Source organism: Alnus glutinosa, chromosome 1 (assembly GCF_958979055.1).
Source record: "Alnus glutinosa chromosome 1, dhAlnGlut1.1, whole genome shotgun sequence".
NCBI classification, from domain to species: Eukaryota; Viridiplantae; Streptophyta; class Magnoliopsida; order Fagales; family Betulaceae; genus Alnus; species Alnus glutinosa.
The window spans coordinates 139,894-165,032 of NC_084886.1; the positions used below are offsets into that span (position 1 = coordinate 139,894).

A 25,139-nucleotide genomic window follows, 5' to 3' on the forward strand; every position below is an offset into this window, starting at 1 on the left:
CAGCCTCCCAGGGTCGTAAAAGTAAGGAAGAGGGCTCAAACATCTCATTTAACATAAAAAGAAGATAGATGCAAATCCTCCTTCCCCGCTCCAAACGTCATTTGAAGGGGAGGGTAACCGAAAGGGAAAGGTGATCCATCTTCATTGGGGAAAACTTTTTATTTATTTATTATTATTATTATTTAACAAAAAAGAACAGAATGTCATTCTCTGTCTCGTTCTCTGTTTAGGTTGTATCTCGCATTTCCCTGATCTTACTCTCAGAAGAGGAGAACGACAAGGATTTCAGTTATATATACATATTCTACTCTGTTTAGGTTGTATCTCGCATTTCCCTGATCTTGCTCTCAGAAGAGGAGAACGACGAGGATTTCAGTTATATATACATATTATAGGATAGAAAGAGGTATATGGAGGGTGTATATGGGAATTAGTTGGTGGGGCTGCATTTTGCATTTTGATATTTGAGTGAACATAAGGAGGCATCAAGAAATAAATCTACAGAATAGACATAAAGAGAGAGATAGGATGTACGAACCTATTAGAGGACGCGATGATGCTGAGGAAGAGAACAAGTGTGGAGTGCAGCACTCGGCTATTGAGGATGAAGATGATGTTGAAATGGCCGTCCATGCAAGATCCAGCTCCGTTATTCCAAATGCCGCTGGTGGTTTCAATTCGATTGTAGAGGAAACTTCCAAGCAAAAGCAGCAACATCAACAACGCCTTGTCTCACTGGACGTTTTTCGCGGCATCACTGTGGCGGTAATGTTTCCCCACCCCATATTCTTTCTCCTGTGTTTCTCTTATTCTTCTTCATTGTTTCTTTCCTTTTCTTTTCTCGAGTTCTACTATTTGCCTTTATATACATATCTGTATTCAATCAAATATGGATTTTGAAAAATTGGGATTGCTTTGCACGGCCTTCGCCCTTCTTTATTCTCTTCAATGGGAGGTAGGATGCCAGAGGGGATGGAGAGCAGACGACGTCGTCTTTCTTTGTCTTCAAATCTCAACAGTCAAGAGGAAGACTTTGTCTTATATTTTAATTACGGACTAGTAGTCATTTATTATTTGAAAGACTAGAGTGTTTTTTGTTCCCACTCATTCGGATGATCTCGTTGACATTTTGGAAACTGAAAATTAACAGTTCGTTCACTCTTCCATTTGTTTTCATTTTTGGCCATCCCACATAAAGAAGCGGAATTATAAATAAAATGGTATTTCTTTCTATTTGCGTCTTTGAAATAGGAAAACCAGTAAAGTATTACGCCGTCCAATACTATTACTAAATCTTCGCTTATATTAAAAGCTTTTGCCCGTTCGCATTTGTTTTGTGTTTTTTATAATTAAATTCATGAGATCTTTGCAAAAATCCGTTCACTTTATCCATGTTCTAATCCTGATAAATAAACAACCTTTTCCTGAATTGGTCGGCCTCATGATCCTTATTGTAAACGGTCGTCAATCTGATATATATTTATGGTAAACGGTCATCTATGCAGAAGATTAAGAAAAGGCATAATTATTTATACTTTTCAGTGGAGCCAAGAAAAAAAGCGTAGGCACTATAAAAAGCGTAGGCACTATAAAAAGCGAATAATTTAAGTCTTTTCCAAGTGCAAAGACGGTAGTCATGTTGAAAGAGAATGAGCTTCTGATGCTAACGACTGGATTAGGGAAGTCAACTCGATCTTCCTTTGTAACGCTCTACGCTAAAGAAATCCACAATCACAATTTTAGTACAGAACTATCCGAAGCGTTTTCTGTAGGCATTAAGGCACTATTGTCCTTTATTTAAAATCCTCACAACCCTTAGAAAGATGGGCTTCTCTTTAGCTAATTGGTGTTGTCAGTGTAAAAAGAATGAGGGATCACCTTCTTATCCCCTGCGAGCATACTTCGGCTCTCTGGCAATTGATTCTTAACCTTTTGGGAGTCTCATGGCTTATGCCTAGCAATATCCAAGAGCTTCTTCATTGCTGAATAGTACAAGGGGAGCATTTGGAGAGAAATGAATTGTCGTATTTTCGAGGATAGTGAGGCAAACGTGCTTTTTATAAAATCTTCTTTTTTGAAATCTCTCTTAGGTTGGGTTCTTATTAATGTTCCAAACTTTGTCTCTACAAGTATGGTTGGTTTGATTTGCTTTTTACATTGTAGCAGGTTATAGGGTTAAGTCCATTTTGTATACTTTTTGTGTACGAGGGCTTAACCTTTTTTCTCAATAAGATCTGAATTATTCATCAAAAAATATTTAGTTACCAGTCACGCTACACCCAGAAGACCACAACCATGTTGACATATCCTCCACTAGTACTTTGTCATTTCTCTATACTCTTTTAACCTAGCACGCAAGGACTTAAGACCACCACCCCACCAATGGTGCCCAAATGCATAGTGGAAAACAGCTCAGATTCCATTCTTCAAATACCGTTGAGGCACTGAATATTGGGAAAGAAAATAGGGGAATGCATGTTGGGCTATACTTTTGGTGCCATCTATCATACCATGTTGTTCTGGGGGAACTGCAGGAATTGCATGTGCCCACTTGTAGTTTGCACTTATATGAACTAACTAAGCGTTTTAGACAAATGAAAAACTTCATACTTGGTTAAAACCTTAATTGGTTAGTCATTTGGTTTATGAGTGTTCAGTAGTGCTATCTGAACTTATACTAAAAGTGGAAATCTGAGAGTGTGTTTGGCATGATGTTTGTATGCACTGTATGCCTGAACTGCGTTATGTGTAGATTGAATGTGGAAAAGTCCTGAACTGCATTACGTGTAGATTGGTCATGTTTTTTTTAGAATTATAAAATCACTCTCTATTAATGCAAGGCGTATGCCCTGTTTGTCACTGACAAGGATCTACTCTCGGCATATGCCCTTTTTATTTTTTATTTTTTTGCCCTATACTGTATACTCTCTGCATATAGGCTAAATGTCATCTCTTTACTAAAATTTGTTTCTTCTTGATGCAGCTAATGATACTCGTGGATGATGCCGGTGGAATCCTGCCTGCTATTAATCATTCACCTTGGAATGGTTTAACCCTTGCAGATTTTGTCATGCCATTTTTCCTCTTTATTGTTGGTATTTCACTTGCACTTACCTACAAGGTATCTCTTGCTCTGCTAATGTTTTGCTCTTATTTTTGGTATCCAAGGAGTTGTCCCACATAATAACGAATAAGGTCAATATGAATTGTTACTTTTATTCCTGTTCTCATTATAATTTGTCTTTTTTTGGTTCAAGGCAGAGAAGAAAGTTATTTAGATCTTCATGAGATATTTTAGAAGTCTATTATCTTATTACATGGATGCTAGTTCTACTACTATTTATCTCTAAGCCTAAGAAAAGTATTTTCCTCTACAGAAATTGTCATGCAGAGCTGTTGCAACCAGAAAAGCAATATTACGGGCCTCGAAGCTTTTAACATTAGGCCTTTTCCTTCAAGGTGCTTTACTAGATCTTTAGCTTTTAGACCGTAGTTTATAAGCCTCCCCTATGCCAGAATTTATCCATGTTTTTTCATTACCATGATGATGATGAAAGCAAACTGCTTCAGTAGTTGTAAAAGTGATATTAACAATAACAATATTGAAGTGTGTCACAAAAAAGCTATGTTATGCTCAATAATCTTGTGGGAAGTTTCATCAGAAATGAATACTTTAATGGTTTCTGTACTAAGGTGTATTATCTCTCCTGTCCAGGTGGCTTCATCCATGGTGTAAAGGATTTAACTCATGGAGTGGATATTGAATATATGAGATGGATGGGTATACTTCAGGTATATTTTATAGTTTTCTCATGTTGAAATGTTTATTATGCCAACCATAAGCAAGAAGTGTAGTTAGAGTGGGTTACAGTTTATTCAAACATATAATAGTTGAAACCTGATAGCACATCTTACTGCTTAATGTGATTTTATGTCTTCCCACAAAAGGCAATGGCTTTGCCTGGCTCAAGAACTGTGCCATATTTAATAAATAAATTTTTTGGACTGCCAATGAACATGCAGTGCATTCATCATCTTTAAAATAACACACACCTTTTTCCTTCTCCTCCCTGACCCCTAGAGAATTGCAATAGCATATCTGCTGGCAGCATTGTGTGAGATTTGGCTGAAGGGTGATAGTAATGTTAATTCGGGATCATCTCTGCTCAGGAAATATCGATTCCAGTGGTAAGTTTTATTCATTATGCAATACTAATTAAATTCTTTCAGCCACTGACTTCTGGATTTCTAGATTTGAATTATGATGAACTTATTAGAATTTAAGTCATAGCAATAAGGGAAAGTTGGGATCCTGTCTGGATTTTTTTGTTAATTCAAACAACCATCATGATATTTTTTATTTCTTATGCAAGTAACTGAGAAGACAAATAGCTGAAATAGTAAAGGCATAAAATAAGAATAGGAAAAGAAAAACAAAAGAAACTCTTGAGAGGAAAAAATTTGAGTACAAGTAAGTTGACCATAATTTTGGAAGCTGACATCGGTCATGATATGTTGATTTATGGGGAAAGGTGGTCATTACTGATATGCTGGAAATGAGGTGATTGCAAAGCCCCTTGATCACGTTTAAATGCCAATGTTGCATTGCTTCCCTTGTTTCAAATGTTGGCTTTTCTGTTTCTGTATTTGTTTCACATGCACTGTCATAGTATTGTGTTAATTTGCTGTCTTTGACTGACGCTACTTGTCTCTCTCTATCTCTCTCTCTCAGGGCTTTGGCTTTGATGCTTACCGCTCTTTATCTTTCTTTGTTATATGGCTTGTATGTGCCTGATTGGGACTTTCAGATTCCAATTGGAACTTCCTCCTCTACACCAGAATTGTTTACAGTGAGCTATTACCTTTTCTTTCCATCTTTCTAATTTATTAATATAACGTTTAAGACTTCTGAGGTATGAATTTACTTATGAAACTGGTGGCTGAATCCTTCCCTTTGGAAGGTTAAATGTGGAGTCCGTGGTGACACTGGTCCAGCTTGTAATGCTGTTGGAATGATTGACCGTAAGATATTGGGTATACAACATTTATATAAAAGACCAGTCTATGCAAGAACACAGGTATCCTGTTGTTGCCTATTGGGTAATTGCCTTTTTTTTTGTTGTTGTTGTTGTTTATTTATTTATTTTCAGTTCTTCCCTAACTAATTCATGTTTCTTTGTTTTTTGTTCACAGCAATGCAGTATTAACTCCCCAGACTATGGCCCATTACCTTCTGATGCTCCATCATGGTGTCAAGCCCCTTTTGATCCTGAAGGACTTTTAAGGTTCATTCACAACTTTTTCCCGGTTGTCCACAAGGTCATTCTTCAGCAACTATCATGCTATGCATTAGAGAAACGTCCGTCAATTCTATGGACAATTTGCTTGGATTTTAACTGACATAGGAACCAGCACTTCTTGGGCCATTGAATGATCTTATGTCTTGTTAATGGCATCATAGACTGAATCCTATCGTCTCACAATCCTTAAGGAAGAGATGTGATCTATAGTATAAATTATGGTTAAACTTGATTGTCTTTTGTGTTTCAATTTTGTGCTTTTGGAGTGACCATCCTCTTACTTTGTGTTTGTAGTTCAGTGATGGCCGTTGTTACCTGCTTGGTTGGTTTGCATTATGGGCACATTATTGTCCATTATAAGGTGATAAATATTCACGTCAGAGCATGTTTTCGATCCTTTCCTCACTGAAGGTTTATCTTTTTATCACAAATTCTTATCCACACCCACATTCAGGATCACAGAGATAGGATCCTTCACTGGATGATTACAACCTCTTGTCTCGTTATATTGGGCCTCGCCTTGGATTCCTGTGGTAAGTTAGTTGTCTTTGTACAATTTCTTAAAAATGCGTATATTGTAGTGGTTAGTAGTTACACTACTTGCAGTATACTCCATCATTAATCTATCGGCATCATTGTTGCAGGGATGCATGTAAACAAGGTTCTCTACACATTCAGCTACACGTGTTTCACTGCTGGTCTTGCTGGCCTTCTTTTTGCTGGAATTTACTTGATGGTACAATGTCTAGTCATCTTATGTGATTGATCCCCCATTTAATAAGTTCTTTTACTTGGCTCATTTGCTCATCATTGTCTGGCATGGATGTTTGTGTTTGGTGAAATTACTACTAATATGATTGATTCCATTTAATTTTTTTCCACTCTCTAATCCAAAACAGAAGAGTGTAATTTGTGGAATTTGCTTAGTTCATGTTATCTTCTTCTTCTAGTTGATAATCACGGGTTTTTCCTCAGGTTGATGTGTGTGGATATAGGCGCCCTACTGTGGTGATGGAGTGGATGGGGATGCATGCGCTGATGATTTATATCCTTGCAGCCTGCAACGTCGTGCCAATTGTCCTCCTGGGATTTTATTGGGGGCGGCCTCAGAATAATATTGTAATCTACTCTATTCCTCTGCTGGATGTTACTTGCACCTATGGCTCATTTAATTGTGATCTGACAACCTTTCTCATCTCTGGCAGCTTAGGTTAATTGGAATTGAAACATGAAAGCGTAGCATAAAAGTTAGCGGTGTCAAGGGCGTTGATTTTGGGTAGTTCCAGTTGGTGCTGAGAGAAATTTGGAGTTAAGGTCTTTGACAATTGGAGGCGGCAAACTCTCTCTTTCTTTGATCAATACACGCTCTCGAATGGAGCTTAATTCTGTATAAATATGTAAGGCAGAACCTCGAAACAAGATCACTTAATCACAAGTTCCATCATCTTTTCGATGGTAATTCTTATGATCTCTGTATGATGCAGCTTTTTATGATATATGGTAATCGCGTAAGAATAGTTAAAGAGAAGTATGCCTTTCATCAGAAAGCTGAGTTTACATGATAGGAAACATGCAACACATTTATTTAAATGAAATAGAGGAAGAGAAGATTATCAAAACCCACATCCGAAAATTGAAATGATTGACAGACGAGCAATAAAATCAAATATGAAAAAGAAAACATATCCAAAACCCAAAGCAGTCGGCCAAAAAACATAAAAACTCCACTCGAGTGATTGGATGTCAATGGTGAGGTGGATTGTGTTTGGAAGAAACCACAGGAGAGGGCGGAAGAAAATCATGGTAAGGAGAGGATGGAGGAGATTCATGATAGTAAGGATATATGGTGTATATGGTCTGAGCTATAGTGATGGCGAAGAGGAAGATTGCAGCAATAAGGGAGAGAATAGCCCATGGATTTCTGAAATAGGTATGAATGAGATTGGCACGCCACTGGTTCCAGGGCTTCTTGCAGTAGCCACTGACTCTTTTCTGCACCACACGGAGGCTACTTTCTGGGTCGAGCGCTATATCCTTGGAGAGTGAGTTGAACAGTTTGGCAACGGCTTTGTCACTTCCGATGGCGTTCTGTATGATCCTGCTCGAGTGTAGAAGGGCAACGTCCTTGGCACTGTCAATGATGTTATCCATGAAAAATATATAGGACGTAATCTCGTTGCCTGCCCCTACATGGAAACGCTCAAAGGCTATTAGGTTCAAGAACATCGACTCCGTGGCATCATCTACAACGATGACTGGGAGCCTAAGGACCCCGCCAGTGAACGAGATGTCTTCGAGGCTCTCACTTGCGCTTTTCTTGAACCTGATTCCGGCTTCATAAAGCTCTGTAGCAGATCGAATTAACTCGTCACCATTTGCATGGTTTACTCCGGTGCAAGAAACTCCAGCCCACTTTCTTGGACGCGTTTTTGGCCTGGGGTTTTCCCCAAGCAGGCTCTTCCTATGCACATCCAACACGTGCAAGCATTTACCCATCTTTGAAATTCGGGTGTTGGGGGAGCAGAACTGGAGTATGAGCTTGTTGACAAACTCTTTATCCTGTGTCACGTGTCGGAGTTAAAATTTCATGGTTAAATTCAAACGAGAACCAGAGTTGCGAGTTATATGATTTGGTTATGTGGGCAGGGAAAAGAATTTCACCTTCGCTTCATTGTTCTCAACATGAACAAGATGGTCAAGAACCAGAATTGGCAGCTGATTTTCAAGCATCAGCATGTCACGCCTGATATATGGCATGAGATAGAGCTTCCCATGATTGCTGAATATTGGATCATTGGGAGCATAGTCATCCAAAATACTAGTCGCGGTACGCAGGATTTCAAGCATAAAACAGCCGTCCAGAATCATTAATTGCAAGAATCTGGGGGTGTCATCTTTCCACATCGGATCAAGCGGCTCGTACGAGTCTTTCAACTCTTGCACCACTTGAGCTAAAGAGTTAAAGAACAAATCAATAGGTTTCCTGCATCTCTTTAGGAAATGGAGGAGTGCTCGGTGCTTGTGCTCCTCCATCTGGTTTAAATGCTTTTTCCCATGATGGTAAGGTCCGAAGGAGACTGCCTGAGGTATGTACGCCTTTGTGTTTAGGTCTGCGACGCATGCCGGTACTTTGTAGATTGAACGCCTTTTCCACTGCTCCGTTTCCGTTGAAGTATCCACCATCTTTTTGAGGTCATCATTAACTTGTATGACCCACTTCATTTCTTCCATTACGATCAAATCATGCACCTTCCCCTTTCTTTTCTTTTTCCTTTTTTTCCTCTTCCCGGCACCTCCTTCCGCTTCCAGTACTTATATACACATTTTCGAGGATCAGAATCAGATATCTCAAGCATCCAACTTTCAGCATTAATTTTCTCTCGGACGCTTTATACACAAGGCAATTAGTTGTTTCTCACGTCATAATAGATGCCCAGGATATAAAAAGCGCATAATTTTTAACATTAGATTGATCGATGGCATCCCTAAAGCTGAAAAAACCAGGACTCCCATGCGGTACAGCCATGGAAGCAAGTAAGCTCAAAAGCGTGGCGACATTCCTTTCTTGCAATAAGTGTAGTGTTAAACTGTTTGTGATCCTTTTCCCTTGCATCTAGAATACTCTGCAAAGCTCCCAAGACAAGAATCGAGTAAAAACACCACCAATCTCATTAAACCATGCCTTGTACCATTTTTTCCCCCTAGTAAATGAGAACATATATACACACCAGTTGGTAAATCAACACGCAAGGAATAATATGCAAAATGTAGCTCACTCTTATATAGTTATATTATTTACCGATTAGGTAACTGTTGCCTGTCATACTGCATGAAACACTATGTAATAGACAAAATTACACAAAAGCTCCAGAACAACAATGTGGGCTTCAAGACTATACAGAGGCAAACCGCCTCAACTTCCAGCAACACATGATGAATTTATGAAATTCAGGGTCACTGCTTCTGATTGATGTCATAAAGCACGCACAGATCTGCCGCCGTCCTCATCTGAAACCAAGAGAAGAATTGCTATTTGATTTTGTACTGAATAAATTAAAAGGCTCATTCATGCAAAACTGGAACAAAACACAGCAGTAGGTTATTCTTGTGCAGCTACTTGGGATCAGTTGCGAGTAAAACTCCCGGTTGTTGCGTGGTGGAAGTTGGTTTGGCACCCTCTGGCCATCCCTCGGCATTCTTTCTTTCTATGGTTGGTTATTAGAGAGGCTATAGTGATTAAATACCGGATGAGTAGTTGGGGGTATACTGGCAATGTGTTTTGCTTGTTTTGTCATGCTTGTCATTAAAGTCAGGAGCATCTTTTTTTTTCTGTGCGGATTTAGTTTGATGATATGGAGGACTTTGATGTCTGCTTGCCTCTTTACTGACATTCCGTCTGAATGGGAGAAGGTTATGACCTGGAGCATTGCTACACTCAAGGGGAAAGGTTTACAAGCTAGTCTTGGTAAACTTTGTTTAGGTGCATACATTTATCATCTTTGGCAACAAAGAAATGCTTTGATGCACAACAGCAATCTGAGAACTGAGGAAACTATGGTTAAACAGATTACATGAGAAGTTCGTACTCAAATCCTTTCTAAGGGATCTTTTAAGAATCTAGATAAATGTATAGAGTTTGTTATTAGTTGGAATTTACAGAAGTTGTTGATATAGGTTTGTTGCTTTCCTGTAGTAATGACTGTATAAGTCATTCTGGATAGTGTCCTCTACTCGAGGTTTTTGTGCTAGTGCTTACTAGCTTGTACAGTTGGTTGAGCTTTATAAATTTTTTGATTCATCCAAAAAAAAAAAAACACAGCAGTAGGGGTGTGCAGTGTGCCCTCCCACCGCCTACGTACTGACCACAACCATCCTGCCAACGACGGTAGGTGACCGGCAGTTAAAAGAAAATTGTGTTTTGAATGGAGAATTACAAAAACACTATTTACAAACCATTTACACACTCACCCTCTCACATGGGGTGGGGCCCACACATGGGTGAGTGTGTAAGGAGTTTTTTTTTTTTTTTTTTTTTTTTTTTTTTTTTTTTTTTTTTTTTTTTTATCTTTTCCTGTTCTGAATTTGTCCAGTCAGAAGGCAAAATATAACAAATAAAGGAAAATATATTTTTTAAAACAATAATGTTGGTAAATATTTATCGCTTCGTTGAAACCCTACGCCCAAAACCCATTTCTTTCATCGAAATGCTACACGTACTTAAATTTTTACAGAGAGTCTTATTAAGATGTTGTAGAGCTTATTTATTAGTATCCGTAGCATATCTTTTTATTAATTGTTTTGATCATTTTCAATGAATAAGCTCCACATTAGTTAATAATACTATCTTTGTAAAAGTTTAAGTACATGTAACATTTCTCATTACAAATCACTCTTTATCATATCAAAGTGAATTCAAAGGTCTTTGAGATATGCCAAATAACAGTTTAGTCTCTAGAGTGAAATTCCGTTAAAACATTTGACATAATCTGTTAGGTGCCACGCCAACACCAATAAAAGGACGACACCTGTCACTTTTAATTTTATATATATATATATATTAAAAATTAAAAAATTAAAAATTTATTCTTAAAAAAAATGAAAAAATGTAGCTGCCGGTTGGGCAGCCACTCCTAACCCATGGGGTGGTTGTGCAGAGGTGGCTAGGGGCAACCACCTCCGACTTGATCTAGGGTGGCCTTCGCATGCAGCCAACTTTTTCCTTTCAAAAAAAAAAAAAAAAATTATATATTTGTATTTTTTTATTAAGAGTGACACGTGTTGTCATTTTATTGGCGCTGACGTGGCACCTCACGAAATATGTCAAATGTTTTAACGAAATTTGACTCCAATGACTAAATTATTTTTTCAGCATACCCCAGGGACCTGAATTAACTTTGATACGACATAGAGTGATTTTTAATTTAGGCTAACCACATGAACTGATTTTACATTCCGATTTCATTGTCTCTAACTCTCGTCACTAACCATTTTTTGTGTAACTTTGTTGACTTTTTTTTTTTGCAAACTCGAATTAAGCCCATTTAGTTTAACGTCTATCGCCCTTGACTTGGCAGCATCGGTGAATATCGAAAACTCCCTTCCGGCAGAAGAAGTCGGTGGCATTTTAGCCTTTTTGACTTTGGCGGTGGTGGGGGGCAGAAAACCCATTTCCGCCACCAACTTCATTGACACCCAGCCCTACACAGCAAGTAATAATCAGATAAAGTGCACTACACACATATCAGATTAAATATGTAAGTTAATACAAGAGAACTAAATGCAAAGGCTTAAAACTAACATAATGCTCGCAAGCAAATGAAGGTGGAACTGGTACTTGGTACGCTCGAGTCTAGACGACTCCGTACGTGGATTTTAAATTTATAAGTTGAACCACTCGCAATAGTACATATCGATTGTACTATAGTAAGGGTTATCGAACCACAGAAATTGATGGTTGTTTTGCGTAACAGAATATTTAAAGGAACGTATCTAACTTAATTTAAGAATAAACACAAAAGTAAAGTTGTAGAATTGAAGCTACAACGAGTAAAATAAAGAAAAGCGGGAAATGAAAACAAACTTAAAGGAAACTTAGGGTATTGATCTTATCCACTCCTCAACCGATAAAATGCTTAAAGTCTATATGGATCTTCCTATCATGCATTATATGAGCGTGTAATGGGCGTCAACCATTACGACGACCTCGACATGAAAATACTTTAGTTAAGACGTAATCATAAAGCACCTAGTTTTACATTAAATAACTCCACATAAAGATTTAAACTACAATTGAAAAACGTTTACTCTACCAAAGGTGTGGAGTGATTAATGCTCCCTAGCTTACTACTTTATAACACATCCTAATAAGCATACACAATATATGAAAACCCTAATTAAGCCACAATGATAAGGTATCTAGTTCACACCGATCGCATCACGTAAAAGTTACATTATAATTGAAAAACGGTTTAAACTACCAAAGGTGTGAAACGACCGGTATTCCCTAGTATACCCTATAAGGTGACTCTAATAGGTAAACATACTACTCCCAAGCCACACTGATATTGCAACCAATAGTGTTAAAACCAAGCAAACTAAGCTTAAAACATGCCATCTCGCTCTTTAGTACAAGCTTACTATCATTTTCCGAACATGGTTAACACAGAATCCTAGGGCATTACAACTTCATGTCGAGCACGTAGTTGTCCATGCGATTACTAGAGTAAAACTCGGGTATCCAAGCATTTCCTACTGACATGCCACGACAATTCATCTACCTACTCCTAGGACACTATATTACTCATACCGAACCATGACAATATTCTTGTTCATCCAAGCTCAATGTTATAAAATTGTGCAACTAGACGATAGCAGTATACATAAGCTCTTTTGCCATTAAAACTCTTAGGCATACTAATACGTCTAGCATAAAAACTACAATATTCTATATCATGAAAACATAACACAATTTAAACAATGATATGCATGCTTATGATGGTCCTTTCATTCCTTGTGAGACTTCCCTTCCTTTCCATCCTTTGAGGTTTACTCTTCCTTTCATTCTTATGCTCATTCTCATGCTCATGCTTTATGCTTTACAATTCAAACTCTATACTCCTATTCTTTACAATTCATGCTTTCTTCAAATACGGTAAACCAATCAACATGTAATTTTATCATTCTACTTTGCATAATTTAAATCTTTCATTCATACATCATTTCATAACATCATTGATATATTTGAACATACTCTAAAGTACTCAAATCAAGCAAAACAGATATATTCAACATACAGTTGGTTCGGATTTATAAAACAACATATATATTTGCGATTCTATAATATATAAAAATAACAGTTTCTCAATGAGTAAAATATCACCTGACTGCTTGCACACCGACACTAACCAGTCCTAGGCTCAATCCACAAAGTGCTGCTGTACATAACATATTGCATCTATTTAGTTTCCATCCAATAATTACACTAATTTTCACTTTGAATCGCTCAATGACTATTTTACCCATCAATTGCCTAAGCTCATACCTAATAATAGTTCTAGGCTTATAAAATCCTCAATTTATACAAATTACTAACATTAAAACCTAACCTCCCAAATATTTATTTATTTATTTTATAAAACTCATGATTCGTTTAGGGTTAATCATCACTATCACCACAATTAGCCCATAAATTAACAATCTAATTTTAAACAATTAAAAACCTCAAATCAATTTCATCCATTAAATTAGGGTTTTCCCAAACTTAACCTCAATAACAATATTTATTAACACAATGGCATTTACTAAATGTTAATCTCCTAAGATCCTACAAATATCAAATACCCGAAAATTAAGGCTTGAGGAAAACTTACCCAAATTCACCAAACTTCAATCCAAAGTTTGGGTAGCCTCAAGTAAGCTCCAATAAACTCAAATACCTAAAGAACATAGAGGATTAAACTCATATTTAGGATTTTACCCAAAAATCACGAAATTATGAGTTTAGTGTTTTACCTTAAAAACAATCGGTAAGAACGTAAATCCGAGTGCAAGGATCACATTTCCGAAAACGGATTGAAGATCTGACCGTTGAATCTTCGTTGATCGTAATTTTTCTATTTAAAACTAACACTTCTTCCCTCCCTTTTCTTCTTTTCTTCCCTTTTCTTCTTTTTCTTCCCTATGCCGAGACTGCCTCTCCTGTTTGTTTCTCCCTTAAGTGAGGCGCATGTGCGCCTCACGTTATTTTTTTATTTTTATTTTTATTTTTAAACTGAAGGGCCAGGCCCTTCAGCATACGAAATGGCCATTCGGCCATTTCGTGATTTGGCTGTACGGCCTTTCAAATGAAAGGCCGTGCGGCCATATATATATATATCATTTTAATTAACTAATTGTTTTACATTTTTTTTTCTTTTATTTCTTATTTCTTTGTAATTCCTAATTCTTTTTAGACTTTTAAAATGTTCTCTTGCATTTTATTTTCTTGGCTATAATTACAAGTCTATAGGATCAAAATGAAACATTTTTTTTTGTTTTACCACACCAAGTAGACCTATTTTTATTTTTATCCAATAAACCCATTAAATATTTTTTAGGACATTACAACTTGAAAATAAGACATAAAACAAAACTACAACAAAATGTTATATATACAACACGAACTAGGTCTAACAAATGCAAATTAAGGGGTCTTGAATCGACTAATTCAAGACTTATCAATACTCTAGTTTCTCAATGGTTTTACAGTACTCAAAGTTATATAGATCCTTAGCTCGCCGTGCCATACCCCAACACATTTAGACTATAGTAATTACACCTGAACACGAGGTTTCAAGGACCTAAAAGCAACAGCAGCGACATTCTCATATTACAGGAAGGCATAGCTATGTTCTTAGATCATAATCATGAGCTTGAAACTTTAGCACCTTCGGAACACGCCTCCACATGAAAAAATAAATTCTATAATTGTTAAAGTGTCCCACATAACTAAGATTTCATTCAACTGAGCACTTTATAAGCCATAGTGTCTCATCCTCTCTTAAGGTGTCTTTTGAGAGTGTCAATGGGTTCATGGACTTTCACATGGTATCAGAGCCACATGTTTCTTGTGATTATGGGCATTTTCCTCCCATTATTGTCCATGTGTTTGGCCATTAGTTGCCACACGTAAGATAGCGTGTTAAATTGTCTCACATCGCTAAGATTTCATTCAATTTGGCACTTTATAAGTTATGGTATCTCTTCCTCTCTTAAGGCGTCTTTTGAGAGTGTCAATGGGCCCATAGACTTTCATAATAATCAATTTAACTTTGTTTATGCAAGCATGTAGAAGAATTAAAACTCAAATTACAACATTTTCTTCATTCACCAACCTCTCAATTATATAAACAATTCAACATGATAGTGACCAAATGTATAAATTTTGATAAGGCACACATTAAAGATACACATTGACATCAAAGATGTCTTAGAACAAGAAATATAACAAATGCACCTAGCACTGACTGACTTCACAGATTTGGAAATAAGAAAATTTCTCAATTACTTGTAAAATGTTGATTCCCAGCCAAACAAAGATAAAGCAATTAACAGCAATAGGAGTGAACTCTGTCTTGCATATACTAAAGCCTACAATGCGGAATACAATTTCCAAGATTCCTAAGGGTTATTGTAATGTCCTAGAAAATATTTAATGGATTTATTAGGATAAAAATAAAATAAGTCTATTTGGTGTGTTTAGTTTGATCCTATAGACTTGTAAATTGTAGTTAAGAAAATAAAAATGTAAGAGAATATTTTTAAGTTTAAAAAGAATTAGGAATTTCAATGAAATTACAAAAGAAATAAGAATTAAGAAAAATAAAAGAAATAAGAAATAAAAATAAAAAAATAAAAAAATAGATAGATATATATATATATATAAACTGGGCCGCACGGCCTAATCTGAAATGCACCTCACTTATGAAAAAGGAATGAGGCAGTGTGCCTCATTCCTTCAGACCATGAAAGTGTAGAAAGAGGGGAGGGGAGGTTTAACACCATATTGATACAAAAGTCTAGATCTACAAAGATCCAACGGTTGGATCTTCAATTCGTTTTCGAGAACGTGATCCTTGCACTTGGATCTACGTTCTTACCGATTATTTTAAGGTAAAACACTAAACTCATGATTTCGTGATTTTTGGGTAAAATCCTAAATATGAGTTTAATCCTCTATGTTCTTTAGGTATTTGAGTTTATTGGAACTTACTTGAGGCTACCCAAACTTTGGGTTGAAGTTTGGTGAATTTGGGTAAGTTTTCCTCAAGCCTTAATTTTTGGATATTTGATATTTGTAGGATTTTAGGAGATTAACATTTAGTAAATGCCATTGTGTTAATAAATATTGTTGTTGGGGGTTAAGTTTGGGAAAATCCTAATTTAATGAATGAAATTAATTTGAGGTTTTTAATTGTTTAAAATTAGATTGTTAATTTGTGGGCTAATTGTGGTGATAGTGATGATTAATCCTAAATTAACCATGAGTTTTATAAAATAAATAAATAAATAAACATTGGTGGGGTTGGGTTTTAATGTTAGTAACTTGTATAAAATTGAGGATTTTATTTATAAGCCTAAGAATATTGTTAAGTATGAGTTTAGGCAATTGATGGGTAAAATAGTCATTGGGCAATTCAAAGGGAAATTAATGTAACTATTGGATAGAAACTAAATAGATGCAATGTGTTATATACAGCGGCACTTTGGGGATTGAGCCTAGGACTTGTTAGTGTTGGTGTGCAAGCAGTCAGGTGATATTTTACTCACTGAGAAACTGTTATTTTTATATATTATAGAATTGCAAAATATATATGTTGTTTCATAAATCCGAACCAACTGTATGTTGAATATATCTGTTTTGTTTGATTTGAGTACTTTAGAGTATGTTCAAATATATCAATGATAGTTTCAGAGTAAAGTATAGTGTGTTGCATGTTTTGGATGAAATAGTAAAATGTTTAAAAAGTATAATTTATCAGCATGATACAGTAAGGCAATGTTTACTAGTCAAGCAAAGAGCATAGAGCATGTAGTATAGAGCATGAGCATATAGTAACCCAGCAGTAGCCCAGTAACAGTTCAGTTCAGCAGTTTAACAGCAGCACATCAGCATGCATGGCATACATAGCATGATTTAAATTGTATGATGTTTTCATGATATAGAATATTGTAGTTTTTATGCTAGACGTATTAGTATGCCTAAGAGTTTTAATGGCAAAAGAGCTTATGTATACTATTATCGTCTAGTTGCATGATTTAAGAACATTGAGCTTGGATGAACAAGAGTATTGTCATGGTTCGGTATGAGTAATATAGTGTCCTAGGAGTAGGTAGATGAATTGTCGTAGCACATCAGTAAGAAGCGCTTGGATACCCGAGTTTTTACTCTAGTAACCGCATGGACAACTATGTGCTCGACATGAAGTTGTAATGTCCTAGGATTCCGTGTTAATCATATTCGGAAAATGATAGTAAGCTTGTACTGAAGAGCAAGATGACATGTTTTAAGCTTAGTGTGCTTGGTTTTGACGCTATTGGTTGCAATATCAGTGTGGCTTGGGAGTAGGTAGATGGATTGTCGTTGCACATCAATAAGAAGTGCTTGGATATCAGAGTCTTACTCTAGTAACCGCATGGACAACTATGTGCTTTGACATGAAGTTGTAATGCCTTAAGGCACAGTGTTATCACAGTTAATAACGTTAGATCTATGTGCATTTGAGCTACCAACATAAAAGTATTATTGTAGGTGGGTTTATACGTGGTTGCTTCCAAGCCAATGGAACTTCTACGTATGGGTCCAACTACATAGTATGCTTTTAAATGTTTTCTGATAGTCGGTGTTTGCTGTATCAGCTATGGGGGTTTTCGAACAAAATTTTATAAATTGGTAGCTGTTATAGTGTACGCGAGACTAAAAAGAAAAATTGGTTCTTTGCGAAAACTCAGTTAGTTTAATATCACTGAGGCGGTGAACTCATCATTTCACCTATACGGATGTGGCAAACCCCCACAACCGTATAGATGATGTCCATTTGACTGCAGGTACACCTGACTTAGAGGAGGACCCCGTAGCTGCGTATTTGGGATATTATGATTAAAGCACACCGCGACAGTCGTATTGAGTTGGACTATGGAGTTCACTCTTTTGGGGTATTTTGTATACGGCTAGTGACATAGGTGTCACATATTCTTTTGTGTAGCCATTCTTTTGTATTAGTGGAATTGTAAGCCTTAAACAGTTAGACAGATATATGGCTCTTTTGTATGGACCACATGTATATTTAGATGTGCTTTCCGTTATGAGATGTAACGTTATGATTATTCCGCTGTTAGATATTACTCTGAATATCAGATACATGATATGGATCATGTATGTATGTTGGCTGAGCGACACGTAGTCATGCCACTGTGATGACCCTTTTATGTTTTATAAATATTTTATACAAAAAAAAAAAAAAAAAATGGGTCGTCACAGTTATCCTCTTAATATTCAACACAAAAGATAAAATTACAAAATTAGGCCATCAACAAGACACAGGCTTACATCTATCACATCTTTTGTTTGGTTTTTTGCAAGAAGAAACAGAATAATGAAAAGAACCTGCAGAAGCCAAATAATCAATTCAAGAGAATAGTAACAATAATTAGAAGAAGTGTCTTGAAACAATAGTCTAAAGTTACAATAACCACCTCACATGCCACACAACAGTAAGCAATAAATATCCGGTTCCCATAATGTGACTTCAAAAGCCAATTTATGATGTCTTTTACATCTTTATGAACTGTCCTACCCAATAAGAAGGTACTGCAACAAAAAATTTGTGGAGATAGTTATCAAATGATGCCCACTTAGTTTCTGTTTTTACCATTCTAATGGTAAAGGGAACTCTTCTTCATGAGTAAACCACTCTGGCCAGATCCAACCATTGATAAGCCTAAACTAAACATGGAAAAAAAGAATATGCCTGTACATTTGCAGGCAATGACTGGCAATATCTACGCAATGACAAAAAGATCGAGTCAGGCCTGAAATTTATACCCTTAAAAACTCAAACAAGTGATCATTAAAACATAGATATTAATAAAGAAAGGGTATTAATACATATCCTACTTGAGTGGGACATACATATAGATCTCACCTGTAGACTTGAGAGAGGATTGCCAGAAGACAAGCGGTGCTAATCCTGGAAAGAAAAGATATAAAACAATGTAATAGGAGGTGGTGTGAGCAAGGGTGGACGAAGCGGAAGCAAGAATGTCGGCTTGAGTAATGCAAACACTGGTGAGAGTCCAATGCCCCAAAAACTTAAACAACAATGGATTAAGTTGCGTGAAAGCCATTGCATGTTAGAACAAGCAATGGATTGAGTTGTGCTAGCATGAAAGCCGTTGCACTTTAGTAACGCTCAGTAGTTTGATTGCTTGTAGCCAACGGTCTGTTTATTAGGAGGTAGTGGAACAAGATCTCGCGTCCCATTCTGACGTGGGGTCTCCATTTCAAGGTAGCCACCAAGGAATAATGTAAAAGCTTAGACTTTACATTGATAATTCATAAAGGATGGAGAGAACTCAAACATAAATAAAGAAAGGAGAAGTGTGACATGTTTCTAGAGACAAATAGGAAACGCAAACAAGAATGTCAGCTTGAGTAATGCAAACATTGGTGAGAGTCCAATGCCTCAAAAACTTAAACAAGCAACACATTGAGTTGTGTTAGCGTGAAAGCCTCAATCTGTTGCGCGTTAGTAACACACAGTAGTTTGATTGCTTGCAGACAATGGTCTGTTTATCAGGAGGTATTGGAACAAGATCCCACATCCCATTCTGATATAAGGCCGCCATTTCTAGGTAGCCACTGAGGAATAATGTAAAGCTTAGAATTTACATTGATAATTCATAAAGGACAGAGATAACTCAAACATAAATAAAGAAAGGAAAGAAGTATGACATGTTTCTAGAGACAAATAGGAAGTATGGGGGAATGAGGAAGAGAGAGATTTGAAGATTACTTGTCTGTCAACCTATCCAAAACAGTGCCAAAGGTTGAAACTGGAAAAGGAGAAGAATTAATCAATAGGTATGCCCTAATATCTCTGTATGTGTGTGTTGGGTATCATCCATTTAAGGAGTAATTTAAGATAGAAATGTAAATGTTTAATCAAGTCCCACACCTTTATTTAAAAAAAAAAAAGAGACAAAAACATAGGTGATGATGTTTCACTAAGTAACAAATTAAAGAGAGACAGAAAGAGGGAGTAGGTTCAACTAGCTTTCCAGATGCATTGATACCCATTATTGGTTGCCTTTATATCATAAAAGGCATAAAAACTCTTTTGCCACCAAGTACTCGACGTCTTGGAAAGACATCCCTACAACTCATGTCAATGACCACAAGACAAGTGCCATGGATATCAACGATGAAAAGCATTAGCATATTATACTTCGTTTAATAATATATATTGACTACCACTAGTATTGCAGTATGTTGAACTACTTACTAGACATGTTACTTCTTCACTGATAGTGTGAAATACTTACTAAAAACCCATTGTTATGACACAATAATAGTTTAAAAGATTAAAAATATTAAAATACAGCAAGTTACAACTCAGAAAACTCATAATCTTTTACCTCCACATATTAATGGGATAAAATGCCACAACCATAAAGTTACATTTTTGTTAACCGATGTACTTCAAAATATGAGTGGCAAGGAAGAAAATTGAGGCTCACCAAATTCAAACTTCACAAAGCTTTAAAGTCATTCTTATCCCACATTCATTAGTGCCTCATTCTTAGTCTTGTTATCATAAAAAACATAGTGAAAAAGTCTTACTCTTCCTTTCCCAGTCTCTAAGATATAGCCAAAATGCCACGGAATCTTTATAACAATCATGATATCTGCAATGGGTCAATATTCTAATCTCTCACATATATCCCACTCACAACCAATATTGGTTCCAATTCTTTAACTTACCTGCAACATCTACCTCAACCAAAGGCTCATCTACATTACATCATTACTGAAACCAGAAGGAACTAAACCCCCTACCCAAAGTAGCTAATGCTGACTTATGCTAGTTGCATTTTGTAAATCTGAGTTCAATCAAGTGGGTAATAACAAATCCAAACAGTAAAGGTAATGTCACCTCTTAGATATAAATTCTCCCATCTCTTGTACTATACTTATAGTAAATCACCAACCTTATACAAAAACCAACCTATTTGAGTAGAAAAAGTAATCACCTTGAGCATTTTATTTTTTTGATAAGTAATCTTGAGCAGTTTATTTACAGATATGTTTAACCTAGATCAAACATATAACCCTCATCTTCAGCCTTTTTCTTTTTTCTTCTTTTCCTTTTTCCTTTTTGGGAAAATTGCCTAACTACAGCAAAGCATACACCATTTGTCTTGATGATGTTCCAATGCAACAGTAATTTACTAACCTGGTCAAGAAAATAACATTGCTTAACACTTATCGGCCCAGCATAAGAGTACTGTAATTCAAGAAACAAAGTACAATGTTATTAATCTTTTTCCTTCTCATTTTGCAAAATCACTACAAATCATATCAAGAAAATCTTCTCTCTTTTTCTCTCACCAAATCAAGCCAAATTGATTGAATCAATCCATTTGAAAGAGAGAGAAAGAGAGAGTCTCTCGTAAAAGATACGATGCATAGGCTTTGAGCATTTGACAAACAGTGAGAGATTGAGAGGTGGAGAATGATAACTTTAGTCATGAATTTGTAGTCTTGTGCATATGCCTTTTTTCTCTCGGGCCCTTTTTTCTTTTTAATTGTCGTTCGCTCCCCATGCTTTCGCACTCTAGCGTCGGTAGGGACCCAGAGAGTTCCCTTCACTTTTAGCATTCCTTTGTAGATATCCGGATTTCACCCTTACACGCGAAATTCTACTCTCTTTTGTCTTACTTGTTAAGTTGTATGTTGGCAAAGTCAATGTCAAAACTAGTTTGGCTCGAAGCCTAACTTAGGTTGTCAAGTTGGTTCTTGAGTTGGGAGTCCAAATTGTGTCGAAAAGCTAAAGATCAAAGACTGCCAATCGAAAGAAGTTCGAACACGATCTAAGTGCATCTCAAAGAATTGAGTTCCAAAGAGGCTCGAACACAGTGGCAATTGAACAAGGTTCGAATGAGGCTGGTCAACTGAACATTACAAAGAAGCCTCTGAGGCCCATTCGAAGACAGTTTGAACGCCAATAATTCACAAGGAGCTATAGAAATGTCCGGTCGCAACTCTAGTTGAAGAAAGTTCGAACGTGGTGTTCATTGAAGTAGATCTAAAAGCCTAGGTCGTAACCTAGTCGTACAACATTCGAAAGCCACCTCTAAGAAAACTATGAAATCCTTGCACGCGTTCGAACACATCATTAACCCATTCAAACGCCGTGGCCTCAGACTATATTTTTCATAAAACGACTTTGACTTAAACCTCAAGTTTTCTCAAGGCCTATATAAGCATTCTTATGCACAATTCTTCAGTGTGACCACATGAGTTTGTTTTGTGAGCTAAGAGAGATTATTTGTATCATTATGCTTTCAATTTCTTACCTCTTTTATAGTTATGTTTGTTAAAGTGTCCCAGATCGCCAAGAGATACATGATCTAGGCACTTTATAAGCCATAGACATCCATCATCTTTTAAGGCGTCTTTTGAGAGTAAGGCACCTGAACTTTTATATGGTATCAGAGCAAGTTCCTTGGACGATAATGAGCTTTTCCATCCCGATGTTGAACACGTGTTTAGCCAAAGTTGCCACACGTGAGGAGGCGTATTAAAGTGTCTCACATCGTTAAAAGATACATGACCTAAGCACTTTATAAGCCATAGACATCCTTCTTATCTCAATGCGTCTTTTGAGAGTGAGTAAGGCCCATGGACTTTTACAATGTTAAACCATACAAAATTCCTTAAACCTTTAAGCCACCGGAGTTCCGCGTTGCAGAGGAGACCAAGTAGAAGATTGGCCAAAGTTTTGGAGCTATTGCGGTAGAAAACAAATAGGTTGTTTGGTTAGATATAAGTCAAGTTCTTACTGCAAAGGTTTTGTGGTTTATTGGGTTTGGCTGCCCCGGAGTGACTTTACCTTTAAATGGTTTCCACTTTGTCACCAAAATTGTTGTGTTTGATCTGTTTATTGCTTTGATTAATTTTGGTCATTGTTGTGTGATTGTAATTTTTAAATTGTTGTATTTGTTGGGAAAAAAAAAAAAAAAAAAAACCCTATTTACCCTCCACTAGGCATTGTTTTGGGTCGTTGGAAGAATTTCATCATTAAAGGCAAACATCTTAAAGAAAGACTACAAGAAACAACATTTGTAGGGAAGAAAAGAAAAAAGAAAACTAGTTTGGAGCTTATACCATGATTGAGCTTGTGGGCAAAATAACCATTCAAGCCATCACAGATAAAGTTAAAACCAAAGATTCAATCAAAATGAAGCAATACTTTCACAGATAGCACAACTTATAAAACTTAACATTGAGAAAAGGACTGAAGATTGATTCTGACCAAATGAAGTATAGAATGGAAAACATATTTTTGTTAGTCCTTATTAAAAAAAAAACAAAAAACAAAACAAAACCAAGAGTTGGTTAGAATTGCCACATTAGCATTGTGAAATAGTTGTAGAATAAAAATTAATATATAGCATTTTTCTGTCACATAAATAATTCAATGAAACGAACTCTACTACATATAAAAAGGAGACGAAATCATGTAAATGAAATATCGACTACTTAAAAGCTCTTGTTTTTGAGATATTTTTCCTGAAAAAGTTTATGTAAACTTTGTTGTAACAGAGGCACCAAAATAAATTGAGAAGTAAAGATAAAAAAACAAAACTACCAAAATAGACACAAGGATTTAAGTGGTTCGGCCTCGACTTGGTCTACGTCTATTGGAGAAGACAGATCAAGATCTTTTTACTATGAAAACAAGAGAGATACAAATAGTGGCTCACACACAAAGACCCAAATACACCCAAAACAACACTTGATGGTGTCTCTACAAAAAGAATTCTATCTTATGGCGCACTTGAGCTTTGGGTCTTCTTCTCTCACGATTCTCTAGTTCTCTTAGAATTGAATGATCTACAAATGAGCTCTCATTCCTTTATATAAGCAAGATCCACCAACCCATCTTAAATATCCATGAGCTTTTCAACTACCCATATGCAATTAAGATACTCAACTCTCAACTATGAGCCTCTCAAGTACCCATGTGCAATTAAGAATAATTGATGGGTGACAAGTCAAACCCAACAAACTTTTCTTCCTGCAAAGTGCTAGAAGTTATACATCCTAATTGAAACAACAATATCAATTGGAGTCACATGTGAGTGTAAAAAGGATTGAATTCAATCCATATTGAAAAGATATAAAGTGTAAGCGGTTAATATAACATAATTGAATTCAAATGCTTAATTTCTTGGGTTGAGTGGTGTCTAACCTACTATATTATTGTCTTATTAAAAGACACACAAAGGCAGAGAGGGGAAGGAGTGCTTTGTAGGAATTGGAACCGAAAATATATCTCAATTCCTCTAAGACAGCCGTAAATAAGTTATGGCAACAACACAAATGCCATTAACCTCAAAAGACACAAAAACGCATGCGTAATTAGACAAGGAATTATAAAAATTCGTTCAAGAAGAAAAGTTCATCAATTTAAAAGAAAAAGATAAAAATTACCAATCGGTGAGGCTTTCTGATAACAGAGAAAGAATGATACATATTAAAATGAGAGAAAAATTTTTGTTCGTTCTAAAGCTGCTGATTCTGCCCTCTTTTTGCCAACTGTACCAAAATGACCGCGTACCCATTTTGTGGGCCTCTGGAATTGGACATGAACACGAATACCATGAGCCCCACCAAGCCTTGGGCCTACACCAAGCAGTTCAAAGAATAATTAATTGAGTTTGTAGATTCCACAGCATTCCATTTGAATCAAATAATAGGATTTTCTCGTCTTTATTTTTGAGTTATTTTATGGTTAATGTTTTATTTTATAGATTTAATGGTGTAAATAATGTTATATGATTAATATATTGTTACGTTATTTAAAAATTTTAAATGACATGACATTATATATATAATTAAAAATAAGGGGTAATTACCTTTTCTCCCATCAACTACTAGCCATTGTCAACATGCCCCATGAACTGACACCTCGATCAAAAAAGAGTATCCAACTACCAACTTTACATATTTTGCCATATTCCGTCAGTTTAATTCGTGAAAAGACTTAAATACCCTAACTCAAATTAAAAAATGAC

The 25,139-nt window shown here is 36.2% G+C and overlaps 2 protein-coding genes and 1 pseudogene across 4 annotated transcripts; 1 reads left to right on the forward strand and 2 right to left on the reverse strand.

The window, feature by feature from the left end:
• Positions 1 to 528: 528 nt before the first annotated feature.
• On the forward strand, positions 529 to 6,828 carry LOC133863394 (uncharacterized). 3 transcript variants are annotated; one of them, XM_062299339.1, is made up of 13 exons: positions 529 to 765; positions 2,984 to 3,121; positions 3,378 to 3,459; positions 3,716 to 3,792; positions 4,082 to 4,188; positions 4,733 to 4,850; positions 4,962 to 5,078; positions 5,194 to 5,285; positions 5,595 to 5,661; positions 5,755 to 5,833; positions 5,945 to 6,036; positions 6,276 to 6,419; positions 6,506 to 6,828. In XM_062299339.1, exons 1-13 carry the CDS (start codon positions 529 to 531, stop codon positions 6,530 to 6,532), a joined length of 1,377 nt encoding a protein of 458 aa, XP_062155323.1. In that variant the 3' UTR covers positions 6,533 to 6,828. The 3 variants fall into 3 exon arrangements, with proteins under 3 accessions (XP_062155323.1, XP_062155328.1, XP_062155332.1); XM_062299344.1 differs by lacking the exon at positions 529 to 765 and adding an exon at positions 2,488 to 2,629; XM_062299348.1 differs by lacking the exon at positions 529 to 765 and having other exon boundaries at positions 2,993 to 3,095.
• An 87-nt stretch (positions 6,829 to 6,915) lies between these two features.
• LOC133863386 (UPF0481 protein At3g47200-like) lies at positions 6,916 to 8,565 on the reverse strand. The gene is made up of 2 exons (XM_062299330.1): positions 7,962 to 8,565; positions 6,916 to 7,859 (listed from the first exon to the last, which is right to left on the reverse strand). Exons 1-2 carry the CDS (start codon positions 8,529 to 8,531, stop codon positions 7,044 to 7,046), a joined length of 1,386 nt encoding a protein of 461 aa, XP_062155314.1. The 5' UTR covers positions 8,532 to 8,565; the 3' UTR covers positions 6,916 to 7,043.
• A 689-nt stretch (positions 8,566 to 9,254) lies between these two features.
• LOC133858357 (probable CDP-diacylglycerol--inositol 3-phosphatidyltransferase 2) lies at positions 9,255 to 24,686 on the reverse strand (annotated as a pseudogene).
• Between the last annotated feature and the right edge of the window lie 453 nt (positions 24,687 to 25,139).

What these genes read in the sequence shown, in the direction of transcription:
- LOC133863394 (XM_062299339.1), top strand. Translation starts at nt 529, where the DNA reads ATGTACGAACCTATTAGAGGACGCGATGATGCTGAGGAAGAGAACAAG. An exon ending in TTCGCGGCATCACTGTGGCG is followed by an intron (nt 766 to 2,983) that starts GTAATGTTTCCC and finishes TTCTTGATGCAG; the next exon opens with CTAATGATACTCGTGGATGA. An exon ending in CCTCGCCTTGGATTCCTGTG is followed by an intron (nt 5,834 to 5,944) that starts GTAAGTTAGTTG and finishes TCATTGTTGCAG; the next exon opens with GGATGCATGTAAACAAGGTT.
- LOC133863386 (XM_062299330.1), bottom strand. Translation starts at nt 8,531, where the DNA reads ATGGAAGAAATGAAGTGGGTCATACAAGTTAATGATGACCTCAAAAAG. An exon ending in TTGAGAACAATGAAGCGAAG is followed by an intron (nt 7,860 to 7,961) that starts GTGAAATTCTTT and finishes CACGTGACACAG; the next exon opens with GATAAAGAGTTTGTCAACAA.